We start from the raw sequence: 15,934 nt of genomic DNA, 5'->3' as shown, positions 1-15,934 counted from the left end.
ATAGTTAATAAAGTTTTAGGAAGCTGCATGAAACCCCAAGTCAATAGGTAAATTAATAATATGTTAAATAAAGGGTAAAAACGTGCTTAATCCACCTAGCAGTGAGGTGATACCTTTTTTTATCAATCCGTGTTTTTGTACGAATATTCTTCGGTGTTTCAGTACTCATGACATTATTTTAATGACCGTCGTTTTAAGCGGTAATTTAAGATTTTAATCACTCATTACTCTGTAATGTTGAAACTGCAAATCGGATCGAATTTGAAATTCGAAAATCGGTGTAGACCTGACTTCACCTGAGAAGCTGTATAGCATACATTTGTTCACCTGAGAAGCTGTATAGTATACATTTGTGTTTCAATATGTTTCAAAATCAGTGTAGACATCTTTGGGAAATCGTAGCGCGAATTAAATTTTTGAATACCTTACGAATCAATAACTGAATACCAAAAGCAAAGCGAAGTCTTGGCATTACATTCCTTTTGTGGAATTTTGCCTTTCTTTTCCAACAGACTTCGCAGCCGATTTTCAGCGTACAGAATCATTGCATGGCTAGTACTACGATCCTACTGTCACTATGAATCCTTTCAGGTCGGGGCTTGAACATATGACAACTGGCTTGTAAGACCAGCGTCCTATGCATTGAACCACTACAACTGAAATAAGTTTATTTGGTTATCGACTATCCAAATCTGCAAACCCGATAAGCCTGATTAGTTTATGTGAAATAGACATTTTTATACTAATCACCCTGTATCTCTTAAACCGAAAGTTGGATCTGACTGAAAAGCTATATGTTTTATAAGATCTTAGAACTTTTCATTTGAATCCTAGGTAATTCTAAGATTTCATTTGAATCTTAGATCAGTTCAGCCATCTACGAGAAAAATGATTTACGAAATTTAAATTTCGTTTCACATATCATCCTGTAGTTCGGATCCAAACATAATTCTGGAATTCTGTTTAGGAGCATACGACTTTTCATATGAATCTGAGTTTGTAGAACACGGTTGAGTCATCTCCGAGAAAATTGAGTGAAATTATTTATCACATACGCATTTGCTGATCTCGACGAACTGATTCGAATGGTATATGGCTGTTATGTTCTTCCAGCATTTATTGCCGTAAGTAGTTTAAATTAATATAATTATTGAATTGCTTTCAACTGGAAAATGCTGCCATCATCTGGTTTACATATGGTATATTCGAACGATTATGTTGCCAAAAACGAACCGTGCTAAATTCGGTCCGAGGCATAATGTCATGAAAAAAGATGCTGCACACAGTCTTTTTGGTACTTAGAAACAATTGTATGTAACAGTTTGAAAAATCGTGTTTCACGTTGCTCCTAAGCATTGCTTTATCGTACAGCGCTCAAAACTCCTACTACTGGAATAAGGCGAAAAGTCGCTTACACAAAAATTTCGATATCTCCGTTAAAATGGACGGATTTTAACAATCTATGGCTTGATGGATATGTATTACCGTGCGGAATCTAAGTGTGGAAACATATTCTGTTTTCAAGGTCAAGTGCGACAGATACTGTCAAAAAACTGAAAATTTTGACATAAAACTTCGCATAACTCAAAAAGTAAACATCCGATCACAAAACCATTCAATAGCGTTCTTGGTGACGGGGAGACCTTTCATTTGCGACTAGTTTGATCAAAATCGGTCCAGCCATCTCTGAGATCTCGACCTCTTAGTTGACAACACACATACAGACACACACACACACATACACACACATACACACACACACACACGGACATTTGCTCAGTTCGTCGAGCTGAATCGATTGGTATATAACACTCGGCCCTCCGGGCCTCGGAAAATTTTTCCAAAGTTTGAGCGAATTCTATACCTATTTTTTATATATATATAAAAAGGTAAAAAGAAAAAGGTCTGGCTAAATCCGCCAATAGAAAGATGAATTAGTTATGGTCTAACTCAGGACAGCATTATTAACGAATTTCGCATTGAATCATATTCAGAGTTGGCAGCACTCTATTTGTCACAAAAACCACTTTGCATACTTTGTTTCTCCAAAAATGATCTAGACTGTCTTTTAAAAAGGGCAAAAATTTTTTTACCTTTTTTCAAATAGCTGTAGTCGAAAAATTACAAACCCTCGAAAAAGTGTTGTATGAGTGATTTTCACAAAATTAGTCAAGTTTTTGAATAAAAATATCGAAAAAATCCTAATTCAGTGTAGGAGTTACTGAAAAAAATCGATTTAAAAAATTTGAAGTCAATTTCAAGAAAATCTCATTTTTGATTTAGATAAAATTATGCTGATTATGTTTCCTACTTACAGTCAATAATTTAAGTTGGGCACTTTTAAGGGAAAAAAGTTATTGGAAAATTAAATTTCCTAGTCCAAATTGAGTTTTTTTTCTGTGTAATTTCATAAAAAAACTAAACCAACGAAAGTCATAATTATATCAGACACCAAGGAGGAAAACCTGTGGGCCATCTGCAAGGGGGCCTAAACACCCTTGGGATGACTCCCACGGCCAATAAGCAACAGGCGGAGAAGGAAAATTTTATATACATAAAAAAGAAAAACACTAAACTTTGTAGGCCAAAACGATCAAACTTTTTTTACCTCCCCGGTGAACGACCAAAATGGTTAAAGCCGGGCTAAAATAAACGATATAAAAAAAAATTATCTCAGATGTCAATGAAACTCAGTTTGTGAGAAGCTATTGTCTAATACCGTTTTCATTTTAGAATCTACACGCGGGCGACTCTGACTCCGAGTAAAACGAACACGTGGTACGCGCCCTAAACAACTACTCATATAAAAAGAAAAAATAAACAAACTCGCATGGATGCGTGGTGCGACCCGAGAAAATTTTCAGAGCGAAACTACGTGATTGGAGTCCGATCTAGAGCGACACCAGGTTGCTAAAACAAACTCATCAAAAGTTGTTTTGGCGACTCTGGGTCAGCTCTCGGGCTGCTCAGATCAATAAACGAAAACGGTATAATATAGCAACAGTATATTTATAATCAAGTATTCCATTGAAAAGGATTTATGTCATTTAACAAAAAAAATGCTTTATTACTTCTTTATTTTCTTGTTCAATTCTGAAGATAGATTAGGGAAAGAAAAAAAAACACCACAACGTTATGTATTGAATTTTACACACATATTTATTAATATTTATAAAATTTGTCTTCATGAAGGCTATTTTTGATTGTTTCTATACAAGAAAAATATTTGGTTCATCTTCTGCATTAGAATATCTTTTCGCATCTTCTTTGCCACCAGGAATAGGTACAAAACTGTGGAATTTTTGAGTGCCAGACATTGTTTTGGCGTTATACAGTTCTTAGAGTTGTACGGACATATTATTGTACTGTTCAAGGAATATATAGCAGAAATTTAAATCCATAATATTTTCATCAGTTTGTTCAACTGCCCAGTTATAAAACTCTCGGGGGTTTTTATATTTTCATAGTCGCGAGCAAGACTGGCTCTTTTTGCCATTTGCTTGAGAGTGCCACCAAACCAAAAGGGCTATTCCGCGCTTAACACATGACAATCTATCTGAGATCCTCGGAGACAATAGTCGAAATGTATAAGTGTTCTTATCCGTGTTAACGTGATAATAGAAATTTTACCGATATTTCATTGTCATTCGGTTAATATCGCGTCACTCTGAAAAAAAATCTTGACTCTTAAGCAAAGGCATCATCAGTTGTCTTAATAATTTGAAATGACTTGAGGTCGTTGACAAAAGATAAACGTTGAACTTCCAGTGAAAAGATCGCGTCGTTGAAATACAGGAGGAAATTTAGTGGTGCGCGGTCTGACTTGTGGAATACCAGAAAACGCAAAAAACTCCTTAGATACATTACCATCTTCACTTCCAGTCGTCGATTGCAGAGATATGATTCAGTCCACTGAAGAATACAGGAACCGATGTCCAGTGTATCCGGATTGGTGATAGTAATAGTGGATTTATTTCATCAAAAGCAGCGGAGACGTCCATATTTAAAACGTTCATTTGAAGACTATTTGACATAGCATCCGTTACAAACGTCGTAAGGATTAATAGATTTGAAGCGGTGGAGCGTTTCGGCGCATGAATTCGTGCTGAGTTTCTACGATGTACTGCTTGCAATGATTTGAAATGGGCTCCAGAACAAGTTCGAACAGCTTGGGAATTGCACTAAGCAAAGTAAAGCCGTGATAGTTGTCGGTATCATCTGTTTCATTTTTTATGAACTGCACCCTTATTGAACATAACTCGAAATTGAGTGGCACTTCACTCAAATTCATAAAAAGTGCACGTACTCTAAACTTAAGTTACCACCTATCTACTCATTTTTAAGTTAAGGAACGAAGCTGTCAAAATTTGAGTATTTTGAACTCAAAATAAGAAAAAAAGGTTGTTTCAAAATTTGTGTGAGTTGAACTCAAAATTTGAGTTCCTTGCATTCAAAATGAAGAAGTTCTTCTTCGTTAATGTTTATATACAAAGTCATTCTTTTTCTTTTAAATGGGAAGCGTAAAAAAGTGCTTCAAAACCATTTCTTTTTGACTGGTTTGGAGTTAAAATTGAGCGATTTTGATACCCTTATGTTGGACTTCTCACTTAGCGTAATTGAAACCAGAAAAATTCTATTGAAAACATCTATGATTCATGTATTCAAAAACCGGATCTAGGAACGGCAATGAACAACGACGTATTTTCGCATTCTTATGCCGTTTTCGCTCGAGAAAACTGAGACTGACCCAGGGCAGTTTCATCAAACAAACACTTTATACGAAACTGTGTTGATTTCGCACTTAGCAACGAGGGTTTGAGCAAACCTGATATAAAAAACCAGGTTATAAACTGGCTTCAAACAAACGGTTTGACAGCAGTTAGAGTGTAAAGGTTTGGCAACAAGCGAAAACGACATTAAATTCGATAAGAATATTCCTAAAATGAAAACGCAACTGCAAGAATTTCTTTTCCCGCTGAAATGTTTGAAAACTCAACGCTCACTCCAATCTATCACCTCTATTCTGTACACCCTCATTGAACATAACTCAAAATTGAATGACATCACTCGAATTCATAAAAAGTGCACGTACTCTAAACTTGAGTTACCATCTATCTACTCATTTTTGCGTTAAGGGACGAAATTGTCAAAACTTGAGTGATTTTCACTCAAAATAAGAAAAAAATATTTTGTTCAAAGTTTGAGTAAGGTCAAATTTGAGTTCCTTGCTCTCAAAATGAAGCAACTTTTCTTCGTTATTTTCATATACAAAGTTATACATCTTTCTTTTGAGTGCGCAAAATAGTGATTCAAAACCGTTTCCTTTTGAACGGTTTGGAGTCAAAATTGAATTATTTTGATATCCTTTCTTTTTTTTCACTAAGCATAACTGAAACCACAGAACATTAATGATTGACGTTGATTCATGTTTTCAAAACCGGATCTCGAAACGGCAATGGAAAACGACGTATTCTTGCATTCTTTATTTCGATAAGAATATTCCGAGAATGAAAACGCACTGAACTCGCATTTATTCATACATTAGAGTAAGCGTTGAGTTTTCAAACATTTGAGTGAAAAAAATACTTCCAGCAGTTCAGTGCGTTTTCATTTTCGTAATATTCTTATCGAATTTATGAATGCAAGAATACGTCGTTTTTCATTACCGTTTCTAGATCCGGCTTTTGAAATCATGAATCATCAATCATAGTTGTGTTCAATAGTAATTTTGTGGTTTCAATTATGCTAAGAGAGAGATCCTACATAAGGATATCAAAATCGTTCAATTTTGACTCCAATGCGGTCAAATTGAACGGTTTTCAATCACTTTTTTGCCCTTCCTATTTAAAAGAGAGAAGAATGATTTCAATTAGGGAATCCTTTTATATAAACATTAACGAAAAAGAATTTATTTATTTTGAGTGCAAAAAACTCAAATTTTGAGTTAAATTCACTTAAATTGTGAAAAAAATATTAATTCCTTATTTTGAGTAAAATATACTCAAATTTAGACAGCTTCGTCCCTTACTCTAAAAATTAGTAGATAGGTGGTAACTCAAATTCAGAGAACGTGCACTTTGTAATGAATTCCGATCGAATGTGCAATTTCCATTCTGCATTCCGTTCGAGTTGGGTATGAACTCGAATATAATTCGTTCGAGTTGATCAATTTTCGAACATTACTCGATCGACTTGCGTACGTATTACTTCTGTTCGGTTTAGAATCGTTCTAATTTGTTTATACACGTGTGACGGTTTAGTTTACTAAGAAATTAATAATATAAATAATATGGAACGTGTAAGTAGTATTGACAGCTTTGACGGTTAGTCGTAATTTCAAGTGTAACCGAACGAGAATCGATCGAATCATACAAGTCGAACGAAATAAAGAATGCAAAATTCGAACTCGAACGAAAATGTAGATTCGTTTGTATCACAAATCCGCCGGATTGCAGAATTGGGGTGTATATATTTCATATTTTGTGAAGAATGTTTAAATTGGTAAGATCAATATCAATTTAAAATTGATGCGGAGTCTCTTCAAGGAACCAAAAGCTGCTTAGTATCTGAAAAATATCTACTTTCTTACTGCTTTAGAGTACGCGTTGATTTTTTTGGCAACTTGAACGTGCAGAACAATCTCTGTACGAACTTTCTCGCTGCTTAAAAGTTGAAAAAGGAGCTACTTCAAAGTTGCGTCGGCAGAACATTCAAGTGTGGATAGTTTCTTAAAAACCAATTGCCAAAGCAAAATCATTTTCGAACTTTTTGTTATTTGGGCCAAATACAGGTTGTAAATATATCCTACTCTACCAAATGAGCCACTCTAGAAAAGAAACTTCCCGACATTATGTTAATTTTTTCCATACAAAATTCTGATTGGTGAGCATTTCTATCATTTAAAATACCGGATTGCAAGAATCATATCTGGAAGAGAAGCTTCCATACCAGATGTGGCCAAAAAGCTGGGAACCTCCAAAAGTACCGTCGATCGATCGAAGACGCGAAGGACTTTTAAGAAACCAAAAAGAATTACGATCGCAAATGCTTGAAGCGGCGCATACTCCTCATGATCCGAAAACATGATAATATAGTACACTGAAGTCTTTTTTATGCGAATTTACGTACCGCATAAAAAAAACGCATAACTCTGAAAATTCGCATAAAAAAACCGCATAACTCTGAAAATTCGCATAAAAAAACCGCATAACTCTGAAACTTCGCATTAAAAAAAACCGCATAACTCTGAAAATTCGCATAAAAAAAGTCACGTAAAATCAGCGAAGGACACGGTAGCCTGCTACAGAGCGAAAAAAATCTATTTCATATCCATAAAATCTGTCTTCAGGCAAGATCAATTTAAACACGGGCAAAGGCATATTAGCGGAAACATGCAAAGGCAGGTTATTTCATTACAACTTTTGAAAAAGACTGGAAGAAAGTATGCTAAATCTATATAAAAAAAATAATTTGTTCCAAATCTAAGCTCGTATTGTTGTTTTTGAATCGTGCTTGGAATTACTGGAACACCTCAAACGTAAACAGAAAAATTCGAAAGGAATAAAAATATTATTCTTGTAATTTAAAGCATATACAGAAAGAAATTATGAATTTCACAGGTGACATAATTCTACAAACAATACAATTCATAACTACTTAACTTCTCAAATGATGCAATATTCCATTCGTACAGCAATTTACTGGTTCCGAGAGTAATTTGCACTCAGCTAGCAAGTGAGACTGTATGAATTTATATGCACGCTTTGCAGCCAAGCAGATATGTGCTTCTGTGGCTCAGTCGACTAACTGGTTTGTTTTGTGATCTAATGTTTTTCGGTTCAAGTCGCGTTGTTGCTGTCGATCTTTTGATTTTTATTTCATTCGTTCTAAAGCCATGTAATTTTCAAATCACACAATTTTTTCATGTTCTTGAATATAAATTTGTGTAAAATATGATGCTCCATTTATTATGTGCATCTGATAAGATGTAAAAACACAAAAATTTTCCGAACTGTGTAGTCTCACGCATGATTATTTAATAAAACGCTATTTGTTTTTAATACGGATAAGGAACAAACCCCGACGAAACGTGCAATCTTCACTGATATATTGGAGAAATATAGAGAGAAACTAGATCTTGTATTCATCATGCAAAAAGGTCATTTGGGAAATGGTTAAAAGCAAATAGAAAATTGTTCTATTTATATGATTGAAATGCTAGAACGAAGGTAAAGTACAGATTCACCGAGTAAATTTTAGAGTCTCTGTAACATAGTTTAGCACTGCACTGTGGAATTTAATTGAACTTGAACATTTACTTTACTTGAACATTCATAAGACTGGCTTAGCATAGACTACTGTGACTGGATCCTTCTCCAACACTAAGCTAAGAATATCATCGACCTTGAGCGTTATTAAGAATTAATAATCCTCAAAACCAATGCTTCCATCCTTCGACAAAAAACAGCACGGTATTTTAATTAATTTGTTACGGAAATGAAATATAGCTATTATGCAGGTGCATTTGTGTTTTATTTTCGTAATTTATTCGTAATTTATCGATTCATATTTTTCATCATTATTGGATAGAAAAGAGCATTATTACATAAAACAACGTTATATTGAAGCAAAACAATATTCACATAATAAGTCAATTTCATTAGCCATAAGCTTTCAATTCATCGACTAATAATGGTTCAATTTCTCCCTGTAGTGAATTTTGGTTCTATTATCCAACTTAGTGAAAATTTGGCATTGTATTGATTGTTTAATAAATCTAACTATGGTCAAACAAATCAATGAAAGGAGATTTCGTGTCACGGTTCAATAATTTTTCTCGAATGTGAAATAGAGAATGCATTCCTGACAAGGAAAAAAATTACATTCTCGCCTGTGCGAGGCCACCCCCTGTCGTAGAAATAAAAATATAACTGAGCGAATTTGCGGTAGAATATGGGTAAAGGAAGGAGGACAAATCCGTGCCTGGTAGCATGTGTAGGAGTGTGGAATGTTGCTGCGGTCCGTGTATTACCGGCTCGCTGAGGTCGTAGTAGAAAAACCGGGTGTGCGAGATATATCGATGATTGAATGAAATTCTGCTAAGGATACTGCGCATGACTCCCGGTGAATTCCCGAGCAACTGTCGGCTGTGCGCACAGCCAATTCTTGCTGTGTCGATGTCGGCGTGGCCAGAAATAACTCGCACAGGTTTCACTCCGTCGTGAACCGTGATCAAGAATCGTTCCTCATTTGAGTCTACTGCGGTCCGCGAGAAACACAAGATCACAATGGTGAGTGCTCATGGTATTTTTATGTAACATAGGGTTGGTTTTCTTAAGTGTAAAAGAATTGGTGAATTCGTTGTACCGATTGATTAGTAAAAATCCTTTGTGTTTTCCACCTTTCAGGCAGCCGATCTGAAAGACGTTGAAATTGAGAGTAAGTATTGTGGAATATGCAGTTTAGTATATGGAACGTGATTAGGATCATACGCTATATGTGCTATTTAATAAAACACAAAGTGAACAAATTATAACAAGTGACTTAACAAAGTCTGGATAGTTCTAGTGAATTAGTTTGTCGCTCTATCTCCACCGATCTCATATTATTTTATAAAAATCAGAACTATTCCAATTAAAACTTTCCAAATGTGAATGAGGATTTAAAAATTAATTGTTTTATGAAATTATGAAGAAAATATTCAAATAGTATATATTTCTTCAACGATCTACAGAGGCACAGTTCGTGTTTTCCGTCTACGATTTTGAGGGTACAAACAGCATTGATGCTTTCGATATTGGAGGCGCTCTGCGCGCGCTTAATCTCAACCCAACCTTGGAACTTATTGGCAAAATGGGCGGTACCAAGAAGCGTGGCGAGAAGCGTGTGAAATTCGAGGAATTCCTGCCGATCTTTGCCCAGGTTAAGAAGGAGAAAGAACAAGGATGCTACGAGGATTTCCTAGAGTGTTTGAAGCTGTACGACAAAAATGAGGACGGCACTATGCTGCTCGCTGAGTTGAACCACAGCTTACTCGCTCTTGGTGCGATCTTTTCATACCATATAAGGAAAAAATCCATTGTAATTGTGGAAACTTTTTTCATATGCCACAGGTGAGAAGCTGACCGAGGATGAACTTGATGCTGTTTTCAAGGACTGCATGGACCCCGAGGACGATGACGGCAACATCCCATATGCCCGTACGTATTGTTATACAGTCACCTTTATTCCAATATTCACTCAAATGAGCAGTTATTTCTGCTTCTTTCAAAAATGAGAAGATGCATATCTAATTACGATTATACACTTTATGTTTTCCATGTACTGTCATGAACACCATTATGTGTACCACCCTTAATGTTCTCCAACTCGTCGTGTTTACTCTATATGTTATGAATTATGTGGTAACCGTGGAACCAACAATCAACTTTGTGATAACAGCCTTCCTCAAGAAAATGATGGATAACATGGTGGTCATCAATCATTAAGTAAAGTTCTTAATCAGTTTCTACATTACTAAATTTACCAACAAGTAATATGTAAGAGTATTCGTAAGTATTCATTATATTTTTCGTGTTCGCTGTACCTGCAAAAATTATCGCTTTGAAATCTTGCTTTCACCATTGAACCAGTCGGATGAGCATTCCCATTTCATTCCATAGTGATAAACACACCAGTCGTCGATTTAAAAATACCTTGAAATTCGGGTCCTAGTTAGCGGAGTGTGTAGGTGTTTATCTATCATTGTATTTGTGTCTAAATTTTGCAGATGCTTAATGCTTTCGGGAGATCGTGTTATTTTCAGTCGGAGGAGCGTGGATTTCGTAAATCGCCACATAGTATACGAAACTTGCAGTTCGGTTTTATATTTAGATATTTGAAATCTTTTGAAATTAGAACATTCATGTGTGAACACACTACGACAAAAAATGTGCGATTCATTTTTCACTGCACAATACTAAGTGAATAAAATTCTGTAACTGTAACCGTCTGTGACATAGTATAGATGCATTAATGCATCACCAATGCTAACTAATGATTATCGTCTCAAGCCACTGGATTCTGCTTAGCATATAAATCAATATCAACAAATATTTCTAACATTAAATAACTGCCTTTCGTTTTACAGCATTTCTCCAGAGATTGTGTGACTATGTACCACCAGCATATTAGATCTGTTTCTGCAGTAACTTCTTATTGCAGATATTGTATGATGGTTATATTAACAGTAATAGAATGAAAGAACCACCTACGTCCAGGGAAAAATCAATATGAAGTAACATCTATGATTCATAATGAAACTAATAACGTTTCTTGAACAACATCAACATGTAAACAAATTTTATAATTTTTATTGACATCTAGTATGGGAGCGGTTATTATTAATTTCTTTTTTTAAGTTTACTATAAAAATATATGTATAAAGAGATTACAAAATCCTTTCACATTATTTTTAGTTCAGTTTCTGACATATCACAATTTTCCAATCGAGATAACTAGAATATCACTCATAACCGTTGGTGTTTATATCATATCTTTATTTCATCTAACTGATCAAAACATATGCTCCTTTACCTTGTGATAACCTTTACTGAAGTCTTCTTGTTGTACTAGTTGTGTTTGCCAAGGGTTGTTTTAGCAACATTTCGATATTTAAGGAAATTCTATCATGCGATAGAATTTCCTTAAATATACACCTTTATTGCAAACTGCTCAGCGATGCTGAATGTGAATTAGGACATCGTGAAATTTAGTTTTGTCCTACTAGTTCTATTCTAACGACATGGGATGACCGGCTTCTGCTTTCAAGGCACTTAATTATATGATCGGAACGGTAAATAAAAGAGCCTTGAGCGTGATTCTGTTGTCAACAATAATATGATTTGGGATAAGAAAATTAATGTTCACTGTGGCTTGTTCACTTTCGGTGAATCTCTTAACAGGTGAGTACGTATTATTGTGTTAGTGCGGTGAAAAAATCGAGTATTTGGTGATTCGACGTAGCAACACAGCGAGATTTTCGCTTGTAGTTCAGTGAAAAGAAAGTCCATTGGACTATAAACGAAAAAAATAACTGGCAATGTAGCCAAAGTGTGCCATCAATCGGCATCATCTCAAGGGAGGTGACACAAACCAGACGGAAGAAGAAGAAGAAGAAGAAGAAGAAGAAGAGTAATAAGTAGGGCTTGTTATTTGGCACGATTTCAAGTTTGTGGCCTAAACCAAAAATTGAATTGAAGTCTTTCATTACTAAAGTAAACATGAAAATGCGATTTGTGAATTATTAAAACTTAGAGACATAGCAAATGATTAATTTGTTGTATAAATATAACACATCTTACCCCCACTGATTATTGTTAATACATTGCCGAAAATTTAGTCTGTATGGTGCTTCGTGATAGATTGAACTCGCCCTCGGATGATTCAACACTAAATGATCTTTGAATGCCGATAAAGGTAGCCTGCTATCATTAAACGTCGCAACATTCCACGTATGCAAGGAAGTGTACGTAGTAAGAAATTAAAAACTTTTCTAATTTTACTTACTATGTCATACATATAACTGTAATATTTTTCATAAAACATTCAAGCATTCAGAGCACTGAATAAAAACGAGAAAGTTGAATCAAGCGTAAACTAGCATACAAATTGTAACAGTTTTGTCCTAAATTCAATAGAATTTTTCATATATCGTCGCTCCAAATGACGGTTTGAAATTAAAAAGCAGTGTAGTGAACCGTAAGAACTTAAGTTTGTGAAGATCGATTTAATTATTCTTGAGGAAATGAAATCAGTTCCGTAGTCCAGTTTTGACTTTTATATCCGATACTTCCGGAGCCAGGAACTGAAAACCGATAATTCGAAAATTATATGTTTGGTTATCGACTTACGAGACGTACACAATATAAGAATTGCCAAGTGTACCGGTGGGAAGTGAGCGTTAAGATACAAATGTGTAAATAATGAGCATTTGGTGTGAGCGGGTCCTAATTTTTGTTAGATTGCACAGTGGTCCGAAACGGGAAATTAGCGTGACAAAAATATTTTCACTATTAAATATTAGTTTTTTGTAGTTGGTGTCTTCACAAAAGTTGTTTGCAATCAAATGGCGCTCCTTTTGATGAAAAAAGTTACTAGGGTGGTCCTCATTTAGATTGAAATCTGAAATCTAACTTTCTTAATTGAATTCAAAAATAATTTTGTTATACAATAAAGTTGTAGTAAATTTTATTTTGAGCGACTTTGCTGAAAAAAACGTGATTAATCCACCTAGCAGTGAGATGATACCTTTTTTATCAATCCGCATGTGTTTTTTTGCATGAATATTCTTCGGTGTTTTAGCTCTCATGACATTATCTTAATGACCGTCGTTTTAAGACGCAGTTTGAGATTTCAGTCATTCCGACATTACCGTGTCATGTCGAAACTGCATATCGGATCGAATTTAAACGTGTTACAATCGATTAAACATTCCATGAGATGTCGAAGTAAGTTCCACTTTAGAGTTTATCTACGGTACTTCTAGAGCCAGTATTTAGGAACCAGCATAACCTAAAAGGATTCGTATAGCCATAAACTAATATGACGAATGAATTGCAATAGTTTTGAATCCAACTTTGAAGCTTTTTTTTTATGTTAATCTTTTATATCGGTTTGAATTTCAAAAACTCATCACCCTGTAATTCCAGAATTTGATAAAATTAATTAATTTTGTATGGGGACAAAAATCTTTAAATTTGAAATTTTGTTTTTGAAATTCGATTTGCGCTTTTTTGAGAAAACGATTGAGCTTTGAGAAACGATTCGAAAATCAGTGTAGCCGAAGTCAGTTAAATTCAATATAGTTTACATTTCATTCCATATGTTTGAAGATCAGTTTAGACATTTTTGAGAATTCATAGCCCGAATTAAATTTTTTAATACCTTCCGAATCGAAAACTGAATATCGCTAAAACTGAAATAAGTTTATTTGGGTATCGACTATCCAAATCTGCAAACCCGATAAACCTGATTATTTTATGTGAAATATACATTATTATACCAATCACTCGGTATCTCCTGAACCGGAAGTCGGGTCTGACTAAAAAGAAAGATTTTTTATAGGATTTTAAGACCTTTTATTTGAATCTTAGATCGGTTCAGCCAAGAAAGAGTTACACAATTTTGTTTCGCATATCATCCTGTATTTCCGGAACCAGAAGTCGGACCCAAACATAATTCAGGTACCTTGATTGGGAGCATTCGACTTTTCATATGAATCTGTGTTTGTAGAAAACGGCTGAGTCATCTCCGAGAAAATTGAGTGAAATTATTTGTCACACAAGCAATTGCTAATCTCGACGAACTGATTCGAATGGTATATGGGTGTTATGTTCTTCCAACATTTATTGATCGTAAGACTCGCTCGGTTAATATGATCAAACCTGTCGATTCTTCGCAAACGAGCGATGACACGAGAAAGGTTTTGAAGGGTAGGTTAGATCCAAGAACACATAAAATTAGTAATTTTAAAAATGGTAAAGATGGCTCGATTATTGTTGAGTGCGCAGCAAGAGAGGACATTCAATCAGTGAATAAAAACATTGAAAGCAATTTAGGAACTGAATACAATGCTGTTATACCCAAGCCCGGGAAACCAAAACTGAAAATAGTGGGGATGAGTGATCGATATTCCTCTGATGTATTTATTGACCTATTGAAAAGTCCGAATCAGGAAATTTCGATCGAAGATGTAAAAGTTGTTGCTGACTTTGAGAATCCACGCTTCAAATATAACAAATATAGTGTTATAATTGAGGTTAATAAGAAAACTTATTCCAACTTGATGGCAGCCGGCAAAGTTTGCGTCGGCTGGGATAGGTGTTCGGTTTTCGAGTCGTTCAACGTATTGCGGTGTTTCAGGTGTGGTGAGTTTGGTCACAAGAGCACCGAATATTTAAACAGTGAAAATTGTTCCAAATGTAATTCCGCACATAGAACATCTGAGTGTTCTTCAACTGAATTCAAATGCGTTAATTGTCTGAAAATGAACAAAGAAAGGAAATTGAATTTAGATATTCACCATCCAGCATTTAGTAAGCAGTGTCCTGTATATCTGAGATTGCTTGAAACGAAAAAGAACATTATGTCAATGGAATAGCAACTAATGGATGAGAGGCATTCAGATATTTTGTATTTGAACATAGCCGGTTTGTCTTCTAATTATGTCACATTGCGTAATCTTATAGAGGATAGACACCCTTCATTAGTTTTGCTCTCAGAAACACATATAGTTGATTCTGACGCTTTCGATCAGTTCAGTGTTCCGGGTTACACTGTTGCTTTTTGTTTGTCCCATTCCAGGCACACGGGTGGAGTTGCAATTTACGCCAGAGAATCAATTAAATTCAGCATTCGATCAAACGAAGCAGTTGGAAATAATTGGTTCTTGGGTATATCAGTTGAAAGAGGCATGCAGATGGGAAATTATGGAGTTGTTTACCACTCTCCAAGTTCAAGCGATCGCCAGTTTCTGGAAATTCTAGAAAACTGGTGGGAGAATTTCGTCGATTTCGGTAAAATAAATATTATTACTGGAGATTTTAATATTGATTGGCTCAGTGATCAAGGTTCGACTCAATTGAAACAGTTAGCAGAATTCTTCAATTTGAAGCAAACTGTGAATGAATTTACAAGAATTTCGAGATACAGTAAAACATTGATAGATCACGTGTATTCCAATTTCGACGGTGTTTATTCAAATGTGGAATCCGATTGCAAGATTTCAGATCATGAAACAATTGCAATTTCCGTAACGAGTAGCTCTAGAAATGAGGAAGATACGGTGAAAATCAAGTGTTGGAAAAACTATTCAAAGCAAACCCTATCTCGACTTGTATCAATAAGCTTGGGTTGTACACAGTTGACTGGAAATTTGGATCACAGGGCATCTATT

At 35.1% G+C, this 15,934-nt stretch overlaps 1 protein-coding gene across 3 annotated transcripts; it reads left to right on the top strand.

The window, feature by feature from the left end:
- The first annotated feature begins 9,138 nt into the window (after window positions 1–9,138).
- On the top strand, window positions 9,139–11,449 carry LOC131440519 (myosin light chain alkali). Of its 3 annotated transcripts, none has more exons than XR_009231401.1 (6): window positions 9,139–9,290; window positions 9,408–9,438; window positions 9,734–10,042; window positions 10,113–10,199; window positions 10,441–10,538; window positions 11,129–11,449. XR_009231401.1 is itself a non-coding variant. In XM_058611870.1 (5 exons), the coding sequence occupies exons 1-5, from the start codon at window positions 9,288–9,290 to the stop codon at window positions 11,170–11,172; spliced, it is 474 nt and encodes a 157-aa protein (XP_058467853.1). In that variant the 5' UTR covers window positions 9,139–9,287; the 3' UTR covers window positions 11,173–11,449. The 3 variants fall into 3 exon arrangements, 1 of the variants encoding a protein (XP_058467853.1); XR_009231400.1 differs by having other exon boundaries at window positions 9,140–9,290; window positions 10,441–10,550; XM_058611870.1 differs by lacking the exon at window positions 10,441–10,538.
- Window positions 11,450–15,934: the final 4,485 nt, after the last annotated feature.

Source organism: Malaya genurostris, chromosome 1, assembly GCF_030247185.1.
Source record: "Malaya genurostris strain Urasoe2022 chromosome 1, Malgen_1.1, whole genome shotgun sequence".
Taxonomy (NCBI): Eukaryota; Metazoa; Arthropoda; class Insecta; order Diptera; family Culicidae; genus Malaya; species Malaya genurostris.
Note: the sequence above shows the minus strand (reverse complement) of the source record. Positions and strands in the feature narration are given on the sequence as shown.

What these genes read in the sequence shown, in the direction of transcription:
- LOC131440519 (XM_058611870.1), top strand. An exon ending in CCACAGCTTACTCGCTCTTG is followed by an intron (nt 10,043 to 10,112) that starts GTGCGATCTTTT and finishes CATATGCCACAG; the next exon opens with GTGAGAAGCTGACCGAGGAT. An exon ending in CGGCAACATCCCATATGCCC is followed by an intron (nt 10,200 to 11,128) that starts GTACGTATTGTT and finishes TTCGTTTTACAG; the next exon opens with CATTTCTCCAGAGATTGTGT.